The 22796-nt window shown below is 49.2% G+C and overlaps 1 protein-coding gene across 6 annotated transcripts in view; it reads left to right on the plus strand.

Moving 5' to 3' along the window:
- Nucleotides 1–22796, plus strand: part of spag17 (sperm associated antigen 17) — a 564758-nt gene that overhangs the window by 76798 nt on the left and 465164 nt on the right. For all 6 annotated transcript variants that reach the window (XM_070893521.1, XM_070893526.1, XM_070893524.1 and 3 more), the window contains one exon: nucleotides 10535–10669. In XM_070893521.1, coding sequence (XP_070749622.1) covers nucleotides 10535–10669 — 135 coding nt within the window. The remainder of the gene's footprint in view (nucleotides 1–10534; nucleotides 10670–22796) is intronic.

The raw sequence follows: 22796 nt of genomic DNA on the forward strand, positions 1-22796 counted from the left end.
ACGCTCATGGCGAGGGGTTAGGCCATGGCAGTATCGTTTCTATACCCACCGGCTCGGGGTAGGCCAAGACGTGGCAGCGTTCATCGCTGAGCTAAGGTGTCTTGCTGGGCCATGCAAATGCGGAACAGTTCTTGAAGAAATGTTAAGAGACTTCTTTGCTTTGGGAATTGGGCACGAAGGGATTTTCCGCAAATTGCTAGCGGAGGAAGACTTGGACTTAGCCAAATCCACCCTGATTGCTCAGGCATACATGGCCAGAGAGGAAGAAACAAAGCTACTCTACTCACAACTTCGGAATCACCTAGGGCCAAACAATAAGCTAACTTCATTGGCAGATAGGAGAAGTGCCCCCAGCTGGGCTAATGTGACCCCTGCTCGATCTGAGATGATTCACTCACCACAACAATGGACTAATGCAAAGAGATCAGTACCTGTGAATGCAAGTCCATCGCAAGCTGTTGGCGCTGTGGAGGGGCTCATTGTGCAAACCAGTGCAGGTTCAAACAATATGTCTGCAAGAATTGCTCAATGATGGGGCACCTCCAACAAATGTGTAAATGTGCTACAACTCGATACGTGGCGGAGGATGGGAGGTCAAGCGTAGATCCTGAGGATCGCACAGAGATGACCGAGGAGGAAGAGGTACATGGGGTGCACGTGTATGAAGTACACACCTTTACCAACAAGAGTCCCCCGATTATGATGAACGCTAAACTGAACGGCATACTGGTACCGATGGAACTGGACACAGGTGGGAGCCAATCGATCATGAACCAGAAGGCCTTCGAGAAGTTATGGGCAAACAAGGCACACAGGCCCAAGCTGAGCCCAATCGACGCAAAGCTGTGCACCTACACTAAGGAGATTATCCCTGTCCTCAGAAGTGCAATGGTTCAGGTTCTGTATGATAGTTCTGTGCATAAATTGCCACTATGGATTGTTCCCGGTGACGGGCCCACGCTGCTTGGTAGCAGCTGGCTACAGAATTTTAACTGGAAATGGGGCGATGTAAAAGCATTATCGTCGGTGGAGAAAGCCACGTGTGCGCAGGTCTTAGACAAGTTTCCGTCACTATTCCAGCCTGGCATCGGCAGCTTCACAGGTGCCAAGGTGACAATTCACCTTAGCCCAGGCACGAGACCTGTTCACCACAAGACCAGAGCGGTCCTTTACATGATGCGGGAGAAAGTAGAAGTCGAGCTAGATCGGCTTCAGCACGAAGGCATCATATCGCCAGTGGAGTTTCATGACTGGGCCAGTCCCATTGTCCCCGTTCTTAAGAGTGATGGGACAATTAAAATCTGTGGAGATTATAAAGTAACCATTAACCGAGTATCGTTACAGGACCAGTACCCACTACTCAAGGTGGAGGATTTGTTCGCGACCCTGTCGGGCGGAAAGCTGTTTTCAAAATTGGACCTCACCTCGGCGTACATGACCCAGGAGCTGGCGGAATCATCCAAGAAGCTGACGTGCATAAACACACACATGGGACTGTTCGTATACAACCGGTGCCCCTTCGGGATCCGTTCAGCGGCTGCGATCTTCCAACGAAACATGGAGAGCCTGCTAAAATCTGTCCCGGGTACAGTCGTCTTCCAAGATGACATCTTGATCAGCGGACACGACACCGCTGAACACCTGCATAACCTGGAAGAGGTGCTACGCCAACTAAATCAAGTAGGTCTAAGATTGAAACGAACCAAATGCGTCTTCTTGGCACCAGAGGTGGAATTCCTGGGAAGGAGAATCTTAGCAGATGGCATCAGACCCTCGGACTCCAAGACGGAGGCGATCCAGAAGGCCCCGAGACCACGCAACACGACGGAGCTGCGCTCGTTCCTATGACTACTGCACTACTTGGGTAACTTTCTACCTGGGCTGAGCACTTTGCTTGAACCATTACACGTACTGCTCCGTAAGGGTGATGACTGGGTCTGGGGTAAAAATCAAGAAACTGCCTTCAAGAAGGCCAGAAACTTATTGTGCTCAAACTACTGTGCTGTATGATCCCTGTAGGCATCTTGTTTTAGCATGCGATACGTCATCCTACGGGATCGGGTGTGTGCTTCAGCAAGCGAACGTGTCTGGTAAGCTCCAACCTGTAGCGTATACATCCCGCAGCCTTTCCAAGGCTGAAAGGGGGTACAGCATGGTCGAAAAGGAGGCCCTAGCTTTGTGTGTACGCGGTAAAAAAGATGCACCAGTACCTATTTGGCCGACGGTTCGAACTAGAAACTGACCACAAGCCACTCACGTCGTTATTCTCTGAGAGCAAAGGCATTAATACCAAAGCCTCAGCTCACATTCAGAAGTGGGCATTAACACTGTCCGCTTACGACTACACGATCCACCACAGACCAGGCACCGATAACTGCGCAGATGAGCTCAGCCGGCTCCCGCTCGCCACCACCGAGGGTGAAGCGGAGCAGCCCGCGGAACTGGTCATGGCCATGGAAGCCTTTGAGGGCGAAGGGTCACGCGTCACGGTGCGCCAGATAAGAATCTGGACCAGCCAAGACCCACTGCTGTCCCAGGTGAAAAACTGTATATTAAGTGGAAACTGAGCAACCACGTATGGAGAGATGCATGGCGATTTTAAGCCGTTTCACCGGCGCAAGGACGAGTTATCCATCCAGGCCGACTGCATTTTGTGGGGAAATCGGCTAGTCCTGTCCAAGAAGGGCAGAGATTTATTTGTCAAGGATCTCCATAGCGCACACCCCGGCATCGTAATGATGAAAGCCATTGCGAGATCGCAGGTATGGTGGCCCGGCATCGACACAGACTTAGAGTTGTGCGTATGCCAGTGCAACATGTGCGCGCAACTCAGCAACGCACCCAGGGAAGCCCCCCTGAGCCTGCGGTCCTGGTCCTCCAAACCCTGGTCCCGCATCCACGTAGAATACGCGGGTCCCTTTCTAGGAAAAATGTTCCTAGTTGTAATTGATGCTTATTCTAAATGGATCGAATGTGTTATAATGTCATCCAGCACATCCACTGCCACAATAGAGAGCCTTCGGACAATGATCGCCACCCATGGCCTGCCCAATGTCCTTGTTAGTGACAATGGACCATGGTTTATGAGTTCCGAATTTAGCGAATTTATGTGCTGTAACGGCATAAAGCATGTCCGGTTGGCCCCGTTCAAACTAGCCTCCAACGGCCAAGCTGAACGGGCAGTACAGATCATAAAGCAGGGCATGCAGTGAGTGACGGAAAGCCCCTTGCAGTCCTGTCTGTCACGCGTGCTGCTTGCATATCGGACGAGGCCCCACTCACCCACAGGGGTTCCGCCCTCCGAATTCCTCATGAAGAGGACCCTCAAAACAAGGTTGTCCCTCGTGCACCTGGTTTTAAATGATATTGTCGAAAACCGGCGTCTTAAGCAATGTACATAACATGACCGCAACTCTGTAACGTGTTGTATCAATGTCGATGACCCTATTTTCCTGCTGAGCTTTGGTACGGGCCCCAAGTGGCTCACTGGCACTGTCGTAGCTAAAGAGGGGAGCAGGGGATTCGTGGTAAGACTCACTAATGGCCAAACCAGCAAGAAGCACATCGATCAAACCAAATTGAGGTTCACCGATGATTCAGAACCACTGGATGACTACAGTGACATCGACTTCCAACCACAAGCAACAGAACCAGCGGTTCACCAAGAGACAGAACCCGTCACACCGGACAGTCTGACCAGAGCCGCAGCACCGCAAGGCAGCGACACTCCGGTTAGGCCACCCACACCCAGCGTCCAACTCAGATGCTCAACCAGAGAGCGCAGACCCCCGGTCAGGCTCGACCTGTAAACCGCATCTAAGACTTGGGGGTGGCGGGGAGTGTTGTGATGTATTTGCAGCCACGCTCCATACCATGCATTGTACCGTGTAATTACATGTAATAGCCAACATATGGGGAAAGCCCGGGAGGCACACATTACTGCACCTCGTGCTGCCTCCCTATATAAAGCAGGCTCCCCCTGCAGGGCTAATTTTTGGAGTTTACATTAAACCTAAAGGTCACAAGGTGATCAGCTCTGGCATGGGCCACGTGTTATAGTGATAAGCATACGTATCAGCAGTGTTTAGCGCCCTGACTGAAAATTCATTAGAGGCTCAGCGAGGGTGCAAACCAGTAGCACCTGGCTACTGACAATCACTCTGATCATGATGTATTCCTGGTGCAACGCCCACGCTTGCGCCCCGGTCGGCAAATTAGGTGTGGCCACCTCATTTAACAGCCGCCAAGAACAACGTCTGGAAAACCAGTCGGTACAGGCTTGCAGAGTCATTTACTGGTGGCTACTTAAAGGGATGAGGAAGCTGTTTCCTCGGAGGTCACAGTCAATGCAAAGTTTGCACACAGCACGGTGATGAGCCTCCGAGTTTGCAGTGGCAGACAGATATACTAGTTGAGCTTGAGAGAAAGTTATTTCTAAAACTTTAATGGAGGCATTACTTGTTCGCCAGCGTCGGATTCTACATGCTCTAGCGAGGCGTTGTGAAGAGAGAAGGGCTGTTGGCCGTGTCGGCGGCCGAAGGAGAAGAGCCCCTAGACGTCGGGGCAGGAGGCCTTAACCCCTACGGCTTTACCGGCAGCAATGCTCATACCCCTGTACCTCTCCGAGGAGCAGTGTGTCAGAAGGCTGCGATTCCCAAAGGAGGTCGTTACAGAGATATGCCATCTCCTGCAGGAAGACCTGCAGCCTCACATCGGCAGTAGGACTGCGCTGCCTGTCACAGTGAAAGTCGTGGCAGCACTCGCCTTCTATGCTTCTGGCTCCTTCCAGGCTGCATCAGCAGACACGTGATGCATCTCACAATTCTCAGTACATCACTACATCCACAAGGTCACACAGGCTCTCTACTCCCGTCGAATGGACTTCATTACCTTCCCAATGACCAGGGAGAAACAGGGTGAGCGCACATGTGGGTTTACCAGGATAGCGGGCTTCCCGAGGGTGCAAGGAGCAATTGACTGCACACATATGACCTTGCAAGCACCATTCCAGAATGCAGAGGTATTCAGAAACCAAAACGGATACCACTCCCTAAATGGAGCACATTTTCGCAGTCAATGCTCACTATCCAGGAAGCATACATGATGGATTTATCCTGCGAGAGAGCACTGTGTCTCGACTGTTACAGCCACCATGGCTGTCTGCTCAGAGACGAAAGATACGGCCTGGCTACCTGGCTAATGAACCCCCTCCACAATCCCACCACAGAACCGGAGGAACGTTGCAATGAGAGCCACGCCGCCACCCGCAACATTGTAGAGCAGACTATACTGGTGCTGAAGCAACGATTCTGATGCCTGGACTGCTCTGGAGGCAGCCTTCAATATTCCCCTCAACAGATCTCCCTATTCATTGTGGTGTGCTGCATGCTGCACAACTTAGACATCATGAGAGTCCAGGCCTTGCCAGTGGCCACCTCAAGAGGACAAGGAGGAGGAGGAGGAACAGAAGCCTGATGACGCCCCGAATGTCTAGCAAGATGATGACGACCAGCAACAGCCGCGGAGGAGGCAACGTGCCAATGTTTGCAGCGACAGGGTTATTCGGCGGTGGCTCATAATGGAGCACTTCGCTTAAATGGAGGGAGCTGAGGGATGCAGCTATTAATGATCGCGCATTGTGCCATGATAAGGCCACATCTCCATAACAAGTCAACAGTCATACACCAGAGGCTGAAGGAAACGTTCAATGTAACATTTTATTGCAAACAAATCCCTCAAACAACCTTAAAAACCCCACCCCTTCAAAAAAAATGGAGCACCCGCCCCTGCAAATTATACAACAAACAAGCATCAGGCTTTGGCCATTTCCCCTAAAACCCCAGCCCCTCAAAATAAAACAAGATGGAGCACCACCCTTCCAAATTATATAACATATGAGTGACAACAACCCAACTCTGGAGCAGCAAAGCAACTTTACAGACTGCTTAAGGCCGAGGTCCAACAATAAAACAGCGACCTAAAGAATGGTGGTTGGAGAAAGCACAGGAGTTTCAGCAGCTGGCCGACAGCAATGATGTGCGAAGATTCTTCACCGCAGTCAAATCCACCTACAGCCTAAGCACCCAAGGCCCCACCCCACTGCTGGCCAAGAACGGGGAGACACTTATCAAGGACACCGAGGCATTCAGGACCTGCTGGAAGGAGCACTTCGAAGATCTCCTTAATCAAGATTCTGCCTTTGATACGAGTGTCCTCAACTCCATCCTGCAGCATGCTACCCGCCACCATCTCAGCAAAACCCCAGCCCTGCACGAGGTAGAAAAGGCCATCCATCAGCTCGAGAACAACAAGGCATCTGGAGTGGATGGAATCCCCGCTGAGGCATTTAAGTATGGTGGAGAGGCACTATTGTCACGAATGCATGACCTCATCTCTCTCATCTGGAAGGAGGAGAGCATGCCGGGAGATCTCAGAGATGCAGTAATCGTGACCATCTTTAAAAAAGGGAACAAGTCCGACTGCGGCAACTACAGAGGAATCTCCCTGTTGTCAGCAACTGGGAAAGTCAATGCTAGAATCCTCCTCAACCGTCTTCTCCCTGTGGCTGAGGAGTCCTCCCGGAGTCACAGTGTGGATTCCATCCACTGTGGGGGACAACAGACATGATCTTTACAGCGCGACAACTGGAAGAGAAATGCAGGGAACAACATGGCCGCCTTTGACTTTACAAAGGCCTTTGACACTGTTAACGGCGAGGGACTATGGAGCGCCCTCCTCTGTTTCGGCTGCCCCCAAAAGTTTGTCCCCATCCTCCACCTGCTTCACGACGACATGCAAGCCTGACCAACGGATCCACCACAGACCCAGTCAACGTCCGGACTGGGGTCAAGCAGGGCTGCATCATCGCGCCAACCCTCTTCTCGATCTTCCTCGCTGCAATGCTCCACCTCACACTTAACAAGCTCCCTGCTGGAGTGGAACTAAACTATAGAACCAGTGGGAATCTGTTCAACCTTCGTCGCCTCCAGGCTAGATCCAAGACCGTCCCATCCGCTGTCGTCGAACAACAATACGCGGATGACACTTGCGTCTGCACACATTAATAGGCTGAACTCCAAGTCATCGTCAACGTCTTCACCAAGGCGTATGAAAGCATAGGCCTCACACTAAACATCCATAAGAGAAAGGTCCTCCACCAACCTGACCCCACCACACAGCACTGTCCCCCAGTCATCAAGATCCACGGCGCGGCTCTGGCCAACGTGGACCACTGTCCATACCTCGTGAGCCTATTATCAGCAAGGGTAGACATCGATGACGAGATTCAACACCGCCTCCAGTGCGCCAGCGCAGTCTTCGGTCGCCTGAGGAAGAGAGTGTTTGAAGTTCAGGCCCTCAAATCTGGCACCAAGCTTATAGTCTACAGGGCTGTAATGATACACGCCCTTCTGTATGGCTGAGACTTGGACCATGTACAGTAGACACCTCAAATTGCTGGAGAAATACCACCAACGATGTCTCCGCAAGATCCTGCAAATCCCCTGGGAGGACAGACGCACCAACGTCAGTGTTCCCAATCAGGCCAAGATCCCCAACATCGAAGCACTGACCACACTTGACCTCCTTGATAAAGTGCAACATCCCCACCTGAGAGTCCCTGGCCAAAGACCGCCCTAAGTGGAGGAAGAGAATCCGGGAGGGCGCTGAGCACCTCGAGTCTCGTCGCCGAGAGCATGCAGAAAACAAGCGCAATCAGCATGCGGCAAACCAGACTCCCCACCCACCCTTTCCTCCAACGACTGAAGGAACGCAGGAAGCGCCTGAAGCGCTGAAGTCTGCACTTGAACTACTGCAGCCCAAGAGTGCGTGCCAGCAACCAGTGTCTGCATGACATCACTAAGATCTTGCGTGGCTTTGGCCTGTGATGTCATGGTTGCTGCCATGTCAACGATGGCATGCGCTATCACCCCTGGGACCCCACTGTTGCTCGCTGAGGCTGTTTGCCGGTCTAGACAGGCATGGATGGTCTCAGTGGACTGCTGAGAGACATGGTTCATGCTGGAGATGACCTCCGCCGCACTCATACCAAGTGCAGCCACACTCTGCGGCACAGTCCCCAAAGTACCCATCATCTCATGGTGCATCTGCGATGACTCCCTGTTCAGAGCTTCCCAATCGAGGTCCTCATCTGCCTGATTCTTAGCAGGACTCCTGGGTTGACTTACCCTCTGGCGAGCTGGCCCCTGAGCTTCCTCTTGCACTGTGCGTTGCTGCAGGCCCACTGGGTCCAGGAGCATCAGGATCTGGGAAACTCCAGAAGTTGCTGGTGCCCTCCCCCAAGCTGCTGTCCCCACTCACAGGCACTGGTTTTGGGTCCCGGTTGGTAGCCACACACGTCCCGACATTCTACTCATCCTCCCCCTTGGGTGAGGATGCTGGCTGACTGGCAGGCTGCGGCACATTTGGTTCATCATCTATAAGCACAAAGCAACATAAGTGTGGCTAGCAGTTGGGGAGTGGGCAGGAAGGCAAAAAGGAGGGAGCATTGTTATTTTGCAGATACATGTAAGGCATGTGGGATGAAGGGTGAGAGGTGTCGCAGAAAACGGACGTCTCATTCACAAACCATCAGTGTCCTGCGGGGGCTCTGCCTGTCCGGCCGCCACCGCTCCGACTACTGGGCCCATGAGGGCAGACACTCACTCCTCAATGTTGGTGAGGCCCTGTAGGTCTGGCTCCCCTCTTCCCGTCCGCTGCTGCTCTAGCCTGATGTGGGTGAGCTTGGCCTGCAATGAGCAAAACAAGATGTGTTTGGATCTGTAGCTACTGGTGTGCAACATCTGTCTGCAGTAAGCGACTCGCTACTGATGTTGCAACATGTGAATGTCTGCATTTCAGATTACTTGGCAGGTCACCGTGAATGTGTTAAAGGTGGTGTTTGGGCACAAGGAGGTACATGTGGGTATGATGCTGAAGGCCTGTGAACGCATGTGGAGAGTTAAATGGTCTTGTTGGTGTCCTTAGGCTGAATCAGGAGCTAGAAGGTGAGGAATGTTTGGATGAGCGGGGCATGTCTGGGGTTGCTGTAGAGCGCTTTGAGGTTGTGTACATTACATTAATGAGGAGCATGGCCTGGCATACATAGAGAAGGTGTGGGCAGTGTCAACCAGTGAGGCTCACCTGAAGGCATTGCAAGTATAATGTAATGGGTACTCACCCTGATGACTCTAGTCAGGTTATTGAATTTCTTTCGACATTGAGTGGCCGTCTTGGGCACCGTGTCGTGGGCAGAAACATGCTGTGCAATCTCCTTCCACATCCTCCCAAACACTCTGGGGGATGGCCTTCGTCCATCTCCAGGCAGCTGGTCATCTTGGCACCATTCCACAGCCTCCAGGAGCGCCTCAAGAGCCGTGGCTGAGAAGTGGTGCGCACATTGTCTAGCTGCATCCCCATCCATCCTCCCGGACTCAGGTGAGTGAGAGTCTTGAAGTGCGCATGTTTATAGTTGAGTTGCCGCGTCTTTAAGAGTTGGCTGTTCCCGGGGTGTGACTGGGAGTTCCGCGCATGCGCAATGGGTCCATCAAATTTTACCAACCAAACTTTCATAATGGCCCCCCGCCCCCCCAGTTCTGGTGCGCAAAGGCTGATTTAGTGCCTCTGTCAGCTCTTCACTTGAATCTGACTAATTTCTCGGCGAAGGGCGTTCATAGCTGCTGATACCACAGATGGCAAAGGAGCACTAATCTTTTTGCTGTTCTTCAGCAATCACCTCGACCTCCAAGAAAAATGTACTGTGACGTTTTGGCACAATAAATGAGTATCTGTAAAAGCACAATGATTGTGTAGAATGCTTGAAATATTACCTCAGAAGATGCATCAGTTTTCATCTTAGCTCTGTGCAATGGTTGATGGACCCCAGAAAATGTGAGCAAAATTGAAGAATACCTTCCTCATGGTACCCAGCAAAGTTCCTAATTTTGGTTGGGTACAAGCTACTTGAGTGGCTGTATTGACGCCCCCGTGGATCAATTGGGGTCAGGCGCATTTACGTATTTTTTGGCTGGTCTCTGGTCGCATTTATAGCACCATTGAGCAGCCTGCTTCAGGTGAGGTATGGAATTTCCTCCAGTGTGGCATGGGCAGTGATTTACATTTGTTTTTGGTTCCCTGCCTTTCTTGACCTTTGCACATCACTCATAATATCCCCCACCTTCTCCTACCATGCTTTCAAAAATATACCAACACCTATTTAACTGCTTTTGCGGACCACCACCTAACTCCATCCAACCTGTTCAAATCTCTCCTGTTCCGTGTTCATTTCATTCTCTGATCTCTAAAGTGTTTTCACAATGTGAGGGCAGAAGAGTTTTGGATGGGCTCAAGTTTATGGAGGGTGGAAGATAGGAGGCCGGTCAGGAGAGTGTTGGAATAATCTCACAAAATTATTGTCTGTGACAGTGTGTAATTTTATTTTCTACAACTACTAAACTCATAAAGTGACATTTGATAATCATGCCCTGCTGTATTTTCCTGGGCATATTTCTGAGCGCTGTTATTTCTTTCTCGTCAGCTGGCATTTGGTGCGGCAATATTCGAAGATATTGCCAACATGATTTACAATTGCGAAGACTGGAAACGACAGTATCAGAACTACATGCGCAATGTCAAGCTGATTACTGTGCCAGAAGCTTCAAAAGGTGAAAAGGTAAAGCAATACATTCCATATTAGGATTTACTATTATGGTGATTCAGAATAGCAATAACTGATTTAATTATATGATGTAAGTTTTAAATATAAATATTTTCAATATAATCTAGTTATAAGAAAATTACCGCTGTGTTCTCCATAAAATAATTTATAATTTAGTTACGCGTGGTGTACAGAAGAAATATTTATTATATTTTATTTTATGCAATATATAAGGCCATTCTATTTTTTTTTTGACAAACAGATAATTAGTGGAATTGATGGCTGTCATTCTTCTGAATTTTGACCCATTTCTCCTCAGAAAGGAGTTGGAAAAATAGTTACTTTAAATGCTAGGGTTTTTAAAAGCAATGTGCATTCTCAGTATATTTTTTTTAAATGGCACCTAGACAAAAGGTGGTTAATATGCTAATTGTAATAGACTATATTCATTCTTGGGATGTGGACATCGCTGGTAAAGCCAGCATTTATTGCCATCCCTAATTGCCCCAGAGAAGGTGGTGGTAAGTTACCTTCTTGAACTGCTGCAGTCTGCGTGTTGAAGGTACTCCCACAGTGCTGTTTGGAAGGGAGTTTAGAAGAATGAGAGGTGATCTCATTGAAACATACAAGGTTCTGAAGGGAATTGACAGGGTAGATGCTGAGAGGTTGTTTCCCCTGGCTAGAGTGTCTAGAACTGACAGTCTCAGGATAAGGGGTTGGCCATTTAAGACAGAGATAAGGAGGAATTTCTTCACTCAGAGGGTTGTGAATCTTTGGAATTCTCTGCTCCAGAGAGCTGTGGATGCTGAGTCTCTGAATATATTCAAGGCTGAGAGATAGATTTTTGGAATCTAGGGGAATCAAGGGATATGGAGATCAGGCAGGAAAGTGGAGTTGAGGTCGATGATTAACCATGATCTTATTGAATGGCGGAGCTCTTCTTATGTTCCAGGATATTGATCCAGCATCTATGAAGGTACAGCGATATATTTCCAAGTCAAGATGGTATGTAATTTGGAGGAGACTTTGGAGGTGATGGTGTTCCCATGCACCTGCTGCCCTTGTCCTTCTAGGTGGTAGAGGTCGCGGGTTTGGGAGGTGCTGTCAAAGAAGGTTTGACAAGTTGCTGCACTGAATCTTGTAGATAGTACACACTGCAACCACAGTGCGCTGGTGGTGGAGGGAGTAAATGTTTAAGGTGGTGGATGGAGTGCCAATCAAGCGGGCTGCTTTGTCCTAGATGGTCTCGAACTTCTTGAGTTGCACTCATCCAGACAAGTAGGGAGTATTCCATCACACTTCTGACTTGTGGCTTGTAGATGATGGAAAGGCTTTGGGAAGTCGGGAGGTGCCACGCTCACAGAATACCCAGCCCCTGACCTGCTCTTGTAGCCACAGTATTTATGTGACCAGTCTAGTCAATGGTAACCCCCAGGATGGTGAGGGATTCGGCCTCCATCACTGAATGTCAAGGACAGTGGTTAGTCTCCCTCTTGTTGGAGATAGTCATTGCCTGGAACTTGTGTTGTGCGAATGTTACTTGCCACTAATCAGCCCAAGCCTGAATGTCATCCAGCTCTTGCTGCATGCATGCATGGACCCAATCTTGCCACCTATGCACGTTTCGCCAGGTCATCCTCAACCTCTGCATCCTAGTTGACCCTAAGCTCTGCTTCCAATCCTCCTTCACAAAGACCCCCTACTTCCACCTCCACAACAATGCCCGTCACATCCCCTGCCTCAGCCCATCTGCTGCAAAAAGTCTCCTTTGTCACCTCCAGACTCGACTATTCCAATGCTCTCCTGGCTGGAATACCATCTTCCACCCTCAATAAACTTGAACTCATCTAAAACTCTACTGCCTGTATCCCAACTTGCATCAAGTCTCGTTCACCCATCACCCCTGTGCTTGCTAACCTATATTGGCTCCCTATCCACAAACACCTTGATTGTGAAATTCTCATCCTCATGTTGAAATCCCTCCATGACCGCATTCCTATCTGAAATTGACAGTGTTAGTGTTGTGCATTCTCTAAACTTATTCATGTTAACATGGTTTGTTCTCTGCGATCAGTAGTTTCAGGGCTGGGCATTCTCTGAATTTGGTTGTGTTAGCGCTGTGCGTTCTCTGAGCTCGGTAGTGTTAGCCCTGTGCGTTCTCTGAACTCGGTAGTGTTAGCCCTGTGCGTTCTCTGAACTCGATGGTGTTAGCCCTGTGCATTCTCTGGATTCGGTAGTGTTAACCATGTGCGTTCTCTGAACTCGATGGTGTTAACCCTGTGCATTCTCTGAACTCGATGGTGTTAACCCTGTGTGTTCTCTGAACTCGGTAGTGTTAACCCTGTGCGTTCTCTGAACTCTGGTGTTAGCCCTGTGCATTCTCTGAACTCGATGGTGTTAACCCTGTGCATTCTCTGAACTAGGCAGTGTTAGCACTGTGCGTTCTCTGAACTCGATGGTGTTAGTGCTCTGCGTTCTCTGAACTCGGTAGTGTTAACCCTGTGCATTCTCTGAACTCGGTAGTGTTAGCACTGTGCGTACTCTGGACTAGGCAGTGTTAGCACTGTGCGTTCTCTGAACTCGATGGTGTTAGTGCTCTGCGTTCTCTGAACTCGGTAGTGTTAACCCTGTGCATTCTCTGAACTCGGTAGTGTTAGCACTGTGCGTACTCTGAACTCAGTAGTGTTAATCCTGTGCGTTCTCTGAACTCAATGGTGTTATCGCTGTGCGTTCTCTGAACTCGATGGTGTTAGCCCTGTGCATTCTCTGGACTCGGTAGTGTTAACCCTGTGCGTTCTCTGAACTCGATGGTGTTAGCCCTGTGCATTCTCTGAACTCGATGGTGTTAGCGGTGTGCATTCTCTGAACTCGGTAGTGTTAACCAATGCGTTCTGTGAACTCTGGTGTTAGCCCTGTGCATTCTCTGAACTCAATGGTGTTAGCGGTGTGCGTTCTCTGAACTCGGTAGTGTTAACCATGTGCGTTCTCTGAACTCTGGTGTTAGCCCTGTGCATTCTCTGAACTCGATGGTGTTAGCGGTGTGCGTTCTCTGAACTCGGTAGTGTTAACCATGTGCGTTCTCTGTACTCTGGTGTTAGCCCTGTGCATTCTCTGAACTCGATGGTGTTAGCGCTGTGCGTTCTCTGAACTCAGTAGTGTTAACCCTGTGCATTCTCTGAACTAGGCAGTATTAGCGCTGTGCGTTCTCTGAACTCGATGGTGTTAGCGCTGTGCCTTCTCTGAACTCAGTAGTGTTAACCCTGTGCGTTCTCTGAACTCAGTAGTGTTAACCCTGTGCGTTCTCTGAACTCGATGGAGTTAGCGCTATGCGTTCTCTGAACTCGGTAGTGTTAACCCTGTGCGTACTCTGAAGTTGGCAATGTTAACCCTGTGCGTTCTCTGAACTCGATGGTGTTAGCCCTGTGCGTCCTCTGAACTAGGCAGTGTTAGTGCTGTGCTTTTCTCTGAACTCTGTAGCCTGTCTGACAACCACTGGATTAAATTGCACATTGCGGTGAATTTGAATTGTTCTACAGCAGATTGGATTAAATTACACATTCCAGACAAAGAGTGAGTATTTTGCACCCACATCCTGTCGGTGGGAATAAGAAGGCAGCTCTTTCCAACACAGTGGTGCAAAGTGATATTTTTTTGAAGTCGAGTAAGAGGCTTTTAAGAACTGAACACAGACTCCAAGGAAGTAGTGAGGCTTTTGGCAGCTGGACACTGCACTGATAGACAGGCAGCAAATGCCTGTGAAAAGGGACTGCAGGGGCGAGTATTTCTGATTTTGACTATTAGACGGGAAGCAGAGGGATTATTCTGTTAAAATTGCAATGACTTACTGAAGTCCTAGTAGTATTGCAAATGTTTTTGTATTATAAGTTATCTAAATTGTGCCAGTTGAACTAAACTACTCTGATCATACCTATTGTTCTGTGTTTCACCTTACTGTGGAATAAAGCAGATTGTGATTCAAACCAAACTTTATCTCGTCTGTTCAGAAATATTGAAACATGTGCAAACAAGACAGTGATATCTGGTCCAAATTGCTGTCGGGTCCTACTAGAAAATTAAATATAGGGCAATACAAGAAAGATGTTCGGGCTTGACCATCATGTCACTAAACCCTCAAAGCCATCTATTGCAGACCTGAATTCATCACAATGCCATGTAGCAGAATCTATCTGTATCTTATTAAAAATCTTATATCTGCCTTCACTTTTTGTCTGAACAATTTGATTTCCTGTTGTCACTTTTTTGTCATACTTTTTATGTCAACTTTTCCCCATTATAATGAGTTTTGCCGATGTAAACCTGTCTCGCTGTGATGGGGCAATCTGGAGTCCCAAAAACTGCACAAAGCAGTTTCTGAAAGTGTTCTCATCTATCATTTTCTTTCCTCAGTAAGTTGTGTGCAAAATAAGCATTTAAACAAAAGAAAATAATTAAAAATAAATATTTCACAATAACATAATGAAATGTATCCATTGAATTGTTTGAAGTGAGCAAGTACAGTGTAGCTAATTTCCCAAGCTGCATTGGAAAAGGGGCATAGAGAGTATAATTTTCAAGCCAGGCTTCAATGTGGGTACCATGCAATGCATGTTTTCTGCACCGAGGTTTACCTGCATCAGTACTACATAAAAGTGGGGTTGGATCCAAGGTCCGAATATTGACCGCTCCTTATTGCTGATAAACCAAGGGCCCAGACGATCCAGGAGGCTACTTGCAGTCTCCTAATATTCAACAGTTACATTCTTTGGGCCAAAGTTTCCACATGATTTGCTCCTGATTTTTAGGAGCAACTGGTGGAGAACGGAGTATCTTAGAAATCACAATTCTCCACATTTAAGTTTTCTGCAGTTCTAGTCATTTAGAACAGTTTCATTTTTGAACAGAATTTTTTTTTCAAAAGGGGGCGTGTCCGGCCACTGACGCCTGATTTGAAAGTTTCCACAGTGAAAACGTACTCCAAACTAACTTAGAATGGAGCAAGTGAAGATTTTTGTAGGCCTGAAAAAACCTTGTCTACACATTAAAAAATCAGGCGCAGGTTACAAATTAGGCGTCTGGAACGAGGTGGGGGGGGAGGGGAAGTCATTAAGTTCTACAATAAATCCTTAGTTATACTTATACAAATATTATATAAATAATTCCAACCTGAATAAAAATTTATAAGCAAAGAAAAGATTAAATAAACCATGTTCCTACCTGTGTGAAAGTGCTTCAGGCAGGGAGAATGCTGCAGGAAGCCTCACAAGTTGAGGCAGCCGTTCCCGCGGGGGGGGGGGGCGGGGAAAGGCAGTGAGGGCCCGACCGACCGACGGCAGCAGCCGTTCCCGCGGGGGGGTGGGAACACAGTGAGGTCCCGACCGACCGATGGCAGCAGCCGTTCCCGCGGGGGGGGAAAGGCAGTGAGGGCCCGACTGACCGACGGCAGCAGCCGTTCCCGCGGGGGGGGAAAGGCAGTGAGGGCCCGACCGACCGACGGCAGCAGCCGTTCCCGCGGGGGGGGGGGGAAAGGCAGTGAGGGCCCGACTGACCGATGGCAGCAGCCGTTCCCGCGGGGGGGTGGGAACACAGTGAGGTCCCGACCGACCGATGGCAGCAGCCGTTCCCGCGGGGGGGGAAAGGCAGTGAGGGCCCGACTGACCGACGGCAGCAGCCGTTCCCGCGGGGGGGGGAAAGGCAGTGAGGGCCCGACCGACCGACGGCAGCAGCCGTTCCCGCGGGGGGGGGGGGGAAAGGCAGTGAGGGCCCGACTGACCGACGGCAGCAGCCGTTCCCGCGGGGGGGTGGGAACACAGTGAGGTCCCGACCGACCGATGGCAGCAGCCATTCCCGCGGGGGGGGAAAGGCAGTGAGGGCCCGACCGACCGACGGCAGCAGCCGTTCCCGCGGGGGGGGAAAGGCAGTGAGGGCCCGACCGACCGACGGCAGCAGCCGTTCCCGCGGGGGGGTGGGAACACAGTGAGGTCCCGACCGACCGATGGCAGCAGCCATTCCCGCGGGGGGGGAAAGGCAGTGAGGGCCCGACTGACCGACGGCAGCAGCCGTTCCCGCGGGGGGGGAAAGGCAGTGAGGGCCCGACTGACCGACGGCAGCAGCCGTTCCCGCGGGGGGGGAAAGGCAGTGAGGGCCCGACTGACCGACGGCAGCAGCCGTTCCCGCGGGGGGTGGGGGGGGGGGAACACAGTGAGGGCCCGACCGACCGACGGCAGCAGCCGTTCCCGCGGGGGGGTGGGAACACAGTGAGGGCCCGACTGACCGACGGCAGCAGCCGTTCCCGCGGGGGGGGAAAGGCAGTGAGGTCCCGACCGACCGACGGCAGCAGCCGTTCCCGCGGGGGGGGAAAGGCAGTGAGGGCCCGACTGACCGACGGCAGCAGCCGTTCCCGCGGGGGGTGGGGGGGGGAACGCAGTGAGGGCCCGACTGACCGACGGCAGCAGCCGTTCCCGACGGTGGGGGGGGGGTGTGGAAGGGGGAAGGCTGCAGGAAGCCTCAGAAGTTGAGGCAGCCATTCCCGACGGGAAACGGCTGCCTCAACTTCTGAGGATTCCTGCAGCCTTCTCACTGCTGCAAGAAGCCTCAGTGCTGATCATGGAAGGGCAATGTGCTTTTATTAAAAAATTATAAAAAATGAACAGCTGCAAAGAACTACAAAAATGGCCGAGTGCCAATGCTTCCTTCACACTGCGCGTGCGTGAACGCTCCAATGCGCACGCGTAGGGTTGCCGGCACGAAAAAAACTCATTTAATTGGTACCCGCCCCCTCCTACTTACAAAATCGGCGCGAGTGGTAGGCTCCGCCCCCTGGGCGCCGTGCCAAGCTGACATCGAGCTGCAAAGCGCTCGAGAATAGCGCGTTTTTTTTCAGGTGCCGTTTTCGGCGCGAAAAACGGGTGCCCAGCTCGGAGGGGCGCCTGTTTTGCCACGTGTGGAAACTTGGGGCCTATGATTTAAAAGCAGAAAATGTTGGAATCACTCAGCAGGGCTGCCATCATGCAGGAATGGGAATAGTCAATCACCTCCTTGAGTCTGTTCTGTCATTCTATTAAATCATGGCTGAGCTGTGTCAAATCCATTTACCTCCTTTTTCCCAATATCCCTTGAAACCCTTACCTAAGAAAAATCTAGTAAGTTTCAGTCTTGAACATTTCAATTGACTCAACGTTCTCTACCTTTTGGGGAATTTGTTTTGGATTCCCGCACCAGAGGAAAAATTTCTCTACTTACCCGATCGAATCGCTTTATCATTTTCAACAGCATGATTAGATCACGCCACAATCTTCTAAACTCAAGGGAATACAAACCAAGTTTATGCAATCCATTCTTGTAATTTAACCCATTAAATAAACCCTGTGATCATTCTGGTGAATGTGCACTATATCCCAAAACAAATGTATCTTTCAGGGGGCGTGGTGCCCAAAACTGAACGCAGTACTCGAGATAGAGTCTGAGCAAGGCTCTATACAACTGAATGTTCGTTGGCAGCGAATAAAGCAAAACAGATGTTGAGATGTATTAAAAGGTCAATATTGATCCAATAAAGGCAATCCTGCCACTTTATAAATGAGTGGTGAGACTGCACTTAGAATACTGTGTCTCTTAGGTGGTCTCTCGTATCGAGGATGACTTGCTTCTACACCAAAAAGGGATAAGTTCACAGGTATTTCAATGAAGGACCTCATATTCCAGGACCCGAATTACATATTGAAGGGTGGAAGATACCTATGTGTGGATTTTTTTTAACGTGTGATGGCCGTTGCACATCAGCCACCACACGGACTTGACAGAACTAGGTCGTGTTTCAGTGGCAAGGATTAACCAAGACGACTGGAGACCAGCTCTGCTGCACGGATCTACTGTGCACACATATCGCAGTGTGGGCTGATCCGTGCTGCTTCTGGGCCCTGAACTCTCGCCTCTCCTGGGCCCCGATCACGTCGCTCTACAATTTCTCGCCGCTCCTTCGCCCCAACCTCACCACTCCTCTGTTGTTTGCCGCCTCTCGTGCTGTACCTGCCCACGCTCCAATCAGCGACCTGCATTTTGGTGACGTCCAATTCAGTCACCCTTTTCCAAGTTGTCGCCCTCCTGCACCAGCGCGCGCTGCTCCCTGAAGTGACCTCCACATTGCTCCCAGGCTGCCGCACCTCTGCTCCTTTTATGGCTGGTGGTTTCTCCCAGGTCGGGGCCTCCACGCTACTGTGTACAGTTCTAGTTGTTGCAGTACAAAAAGGATATTGCAGTTATTGGAAGGATACAAAGAGGGCAACCAGAATGATTGAGGGGATAGAGGAATTGGATTATAAGTGGGCATGTTCTCATTGGAAAAGGGAAGGTTGAGAGGTGACATGTGCTCTTTTTAGGATTCCAAAGGGACGAGATATTGTGGACCATGACGAGCTGCTTCATCTTGTCCAAAACAGTAGAATCAGAGGTCACAGCCTGCACTTGAATATGAGTAAATTCAAAACTAATCTACCAAAACATGATTTCAGTGAGTGGATGGTAAAAATATGGAACATGCTCTCTCGGGAGATGGTGAAAGTGGATAGTGTTGATTCATTCAAATGCAAATGAGATCAATTTCTTTCAGAAAGTAATATTTTGGGTAACAGTATATGTGTAAATTGATACACAGAATATAGTAAGTGTAGTATGGTTTAGAGGTACAGGTGATTTTGGACCTACAGTACCCAAAGCTTTCCACCACCGAGTGTTTGCCTTGCTTCATGTCTGGGTCTGTTGTAGTAATAGAGATTGATTTCCATGATTAGTCAATAACTTTATTATTGTTGCATTGTGTGACGACCAGGATGGTAGAAGGTGAAGTAGATGGATCTTGGTCATTTTTAGGCTAGAAATGCTATGTTCCTATGTTCTTAAGTGGAGGGAGACAACACACACACAGACATGTACAGAAAAGTAGAAATAGAGCTGTGTGTGCACTGAGCTGGGAGTATCTGCTAAACTGAGTGGCTTGCTATACATGGTAGGAATGGGAATTTGGTGAGAGTGGGAATTCACTGGTAAGTATTGGGTAAATAGTTCAGTTAATGTTATCAACCTGAAATTTAGCATCATTTTCTTACATTAAAACTTAACTGCCACTGACTTGCAGTTTTAAAGTAAACAGCTGTAAGTGGGTACCTGACTAGGTGTTGATTGTTGTGACTGACTGTTGTAACCTGTGTTTCTAAAAATTATGGGGGAGAAATTCAGTGTCGCCTCGTTTGGGGCACTAACTTCTGAAAGGTGGGAAAATTAGTACCCGGCACTAATGATTCCCAGCTTTTTCTAAATTTGCGCTCCAGGAAGGAAGTGAAATGCTAAATCAAGCGCTCCACTTCCTTTCTGGAGCACTAAAGGCGCAGGTGGGGCAGTAGTGGTGCAGTACTGCACAATAGCTCATGCAGTGCTGCTGTGATCGGAGGCTCCTTCCCTTCCTCCCTTAAAGGGAAGGGCCATCGCTGCAGGCTCTGCATTGGGCCAGTTAGCTGGTCCCCGATGGCAGCCACGATCTGGCCTGATCAGCCCCATGCAAGGAGCTCTAGCTTTGGATGCCCTTCCTTTTCTCCTCATGGGAATATGTCAACTCTGTACCCGAACCATTATCCTCTTTGAAGGCTTACTGTTTCGCCTCCCAGTTTTAGATTCCAATCTACCTGGGCCAGATCCCTTTTCAACTCACTGAGGTTAGCTCTCCTCCAGTTAAGTATTTTTACGCTTGATTGTGCCTGGTCCTTTTCCATAACTATTCTAAACCTGATATGATCACTGTTCTCCAAATACTCTCCCACTGAAACATGTTCCACTTGCCCCACTTCATTGTTCACAACTGGATCCAGCACTGCTTCCTTCCTTGTTGGGCTGGAAACACACTGATCAAGAAAGTTCTCATACACATTTCAGGAATTCCTCCCCCTCTTTGCCCTTTACACTGTTACTATCCCAGTCTATATTAGGATAATTGAAGTCCCCCATTATCACTGCACTGTAGTTACATAAGATTACATTACAGTTTAGAGTTTACATTACAGAGGAGATCTTTTTAAAAAAAAGGAATAAGAGGGGAAAGGGGAGAGCGAATGAGAATAGATTAGCGGGTAACATAAAAGGAACCCAAAAATCTCTTGCAAATACACAAATAGTAAAAGGGTAGTCAAAAGAAGAGTGGAGCATCTTGGGGACCAAAAGGGAGGTATTATTGTGGAGGCACAAGGTATGGCTGAGGTACTAAATGAGTACTTTGCATCTGCCTTCACTAGAGAAGAGGATGCTGCCAATATAGCAGTAAAGAAGGAGGCAGTAGTGATATTGAATAGGAGGAAAATAGATAAAGAGAAGGTACTTAAAGGGATGGCAGTCCTCAAAGTAGAAAAGTCACCCAGTTCAGATGGGATGCATCCTAGGTCACTGGGGGATGTAAGGGTGGAAATTGCAAAGGCTCGAGCCACAATTTTCCAATCCTCCTTGGTGTGGGGGGTGCCAAAGGACTGGAGGATTGCAATGGAGAGTGGTATAACCCTGGCAACTACAGGCCAGTCAGCCTAACATCAGTGGTGGTGAAACCTTTAGAGACAATAATCCAGGACAAAAGTAATTGACATTTGGAAAATTATAGGGTAATAAATGAAAGTCAGCACGGATTTGTTAAAAGCAACTCATGTTTGATTAACTTGATTGAGTTCTTTGAGGATGGAATAGAGAGTATTGATGAGGGTAGTGCGGTTGATGGTATGTATATGGACTTTCAAAAGGGCTTCATAATAGAGTTGTTAGCAAAATTGAAGCCCATGGCAGCATGGATACTGTTATATATGCGGACTTGTATTTACTCTGTACAGCCACCAGAGGGCTCATTCCCCGGAGTCCCAAGGGATCCCATAATCCTTTGGGAGCACAGGTATTTAAGAAGGCGTCACAGGTTGGAGAGGCACTCTGGAGACCTGCAATAAAAGTCTACGGTCACACTTTACTTTGAGCTCAGTGTTCAGTCTGACTCTTTCTCCACACACTACAACTGGCGACAAGATACAGATAGCGAACCCAAAGATGCAGAGAACAGTGGGCATCCTAGAGAAATTTTCAGAGGGAGATGATTGGGAAACTTTTGTAGAGCGACTCGACCAATACTTCGTGGCCAACGAGCTAGATGGGGAAGAGAGCGCTGCCAAACGAAGGGCGATACTCCTCACCGTCTGTGGGGCACCAACATATGACCTCATGAAGAATCTGCTCACTCTAGCGAAACCCACGGAGAAATCATACGACGATTTGTGCACACTGGTCCGAGAGCATTTGAACCCGAAGGAAAGCGTTCTGATGGCGAGATACCGGTTCTACACCTACAAAAGGTCTGAAGACCAGGAAGTGGCGAGTTATGTCACCGAGCTGAGACGCCTTGCAGGACATTACGAATTTGAAGGACATTTGGAGCACATGCTGCTCAGAGACTTTTTCATACTTGGCATTGGCCACGAAACCATACTTCGCAAACTTTTGACTGCAGAGACCCCAACCTTGAGTAAGGCCATAGCGATAGCCCAGGCGTTCATTGCCACCAGTGACAATACGAACCAAATCTCTCAGCACACAAGTGCTGCTACAAGTACTGTCAACATAGTGATGTTGTTTTTGAATTGTAACGTACAGGTCAGGTCACACATACCTGCAGCTACACGTCCGCAGATGTCTCAGAGTCCACCATCAAGGGTGATGAATGCAAGGTCATTAACACCTTATTGGCGCTGCGGGGGTGATCATCGTTTCCATTCATGCGGATTCAAAGGGTATGTTTGCAAGGGCTGTGGAACAATGGGACACCTCCAACGAGTGTGCCGACAAGCTGCTAAGCCTGTTAAACCTGCAAACCACCATGTTGCAGAAGAGGATCACGACGAAACAGAGCCTCAGATAGAGGAGGCAGAGGTACATGGGGTACACACATTCACCATGAATTGTCCCCCGATAATGCTAAATGTTGAACTAAATGGACCCCCGGTGTCAATGGAGCTGAACATGGGCGCAAGTCAGTCCATCATGGGCAAAAAGACTTTCGAAAGATTGTGGTGCAACAAGGTCTCGAGGTCAGTCTTAACTCCAATTCGCATGAAACTAAGAACTTACACAA

This window comes from Pristiophorus japonicus, chromosome 11 (genome assembly GCF_044704955.1).
Source record: "Pristiophorus japonicus isolate sPriJap1 chromosome 11, sPriJap1.hap1, whole genome shotgun sequence".
In the NCBI taxonomy this organism is placed as follows: Eukaryota; Metazoa; Chordata; class Chondrichthyes; family Pristiophoridae; genus Pristiophorus; species Pristiophorus japonicus.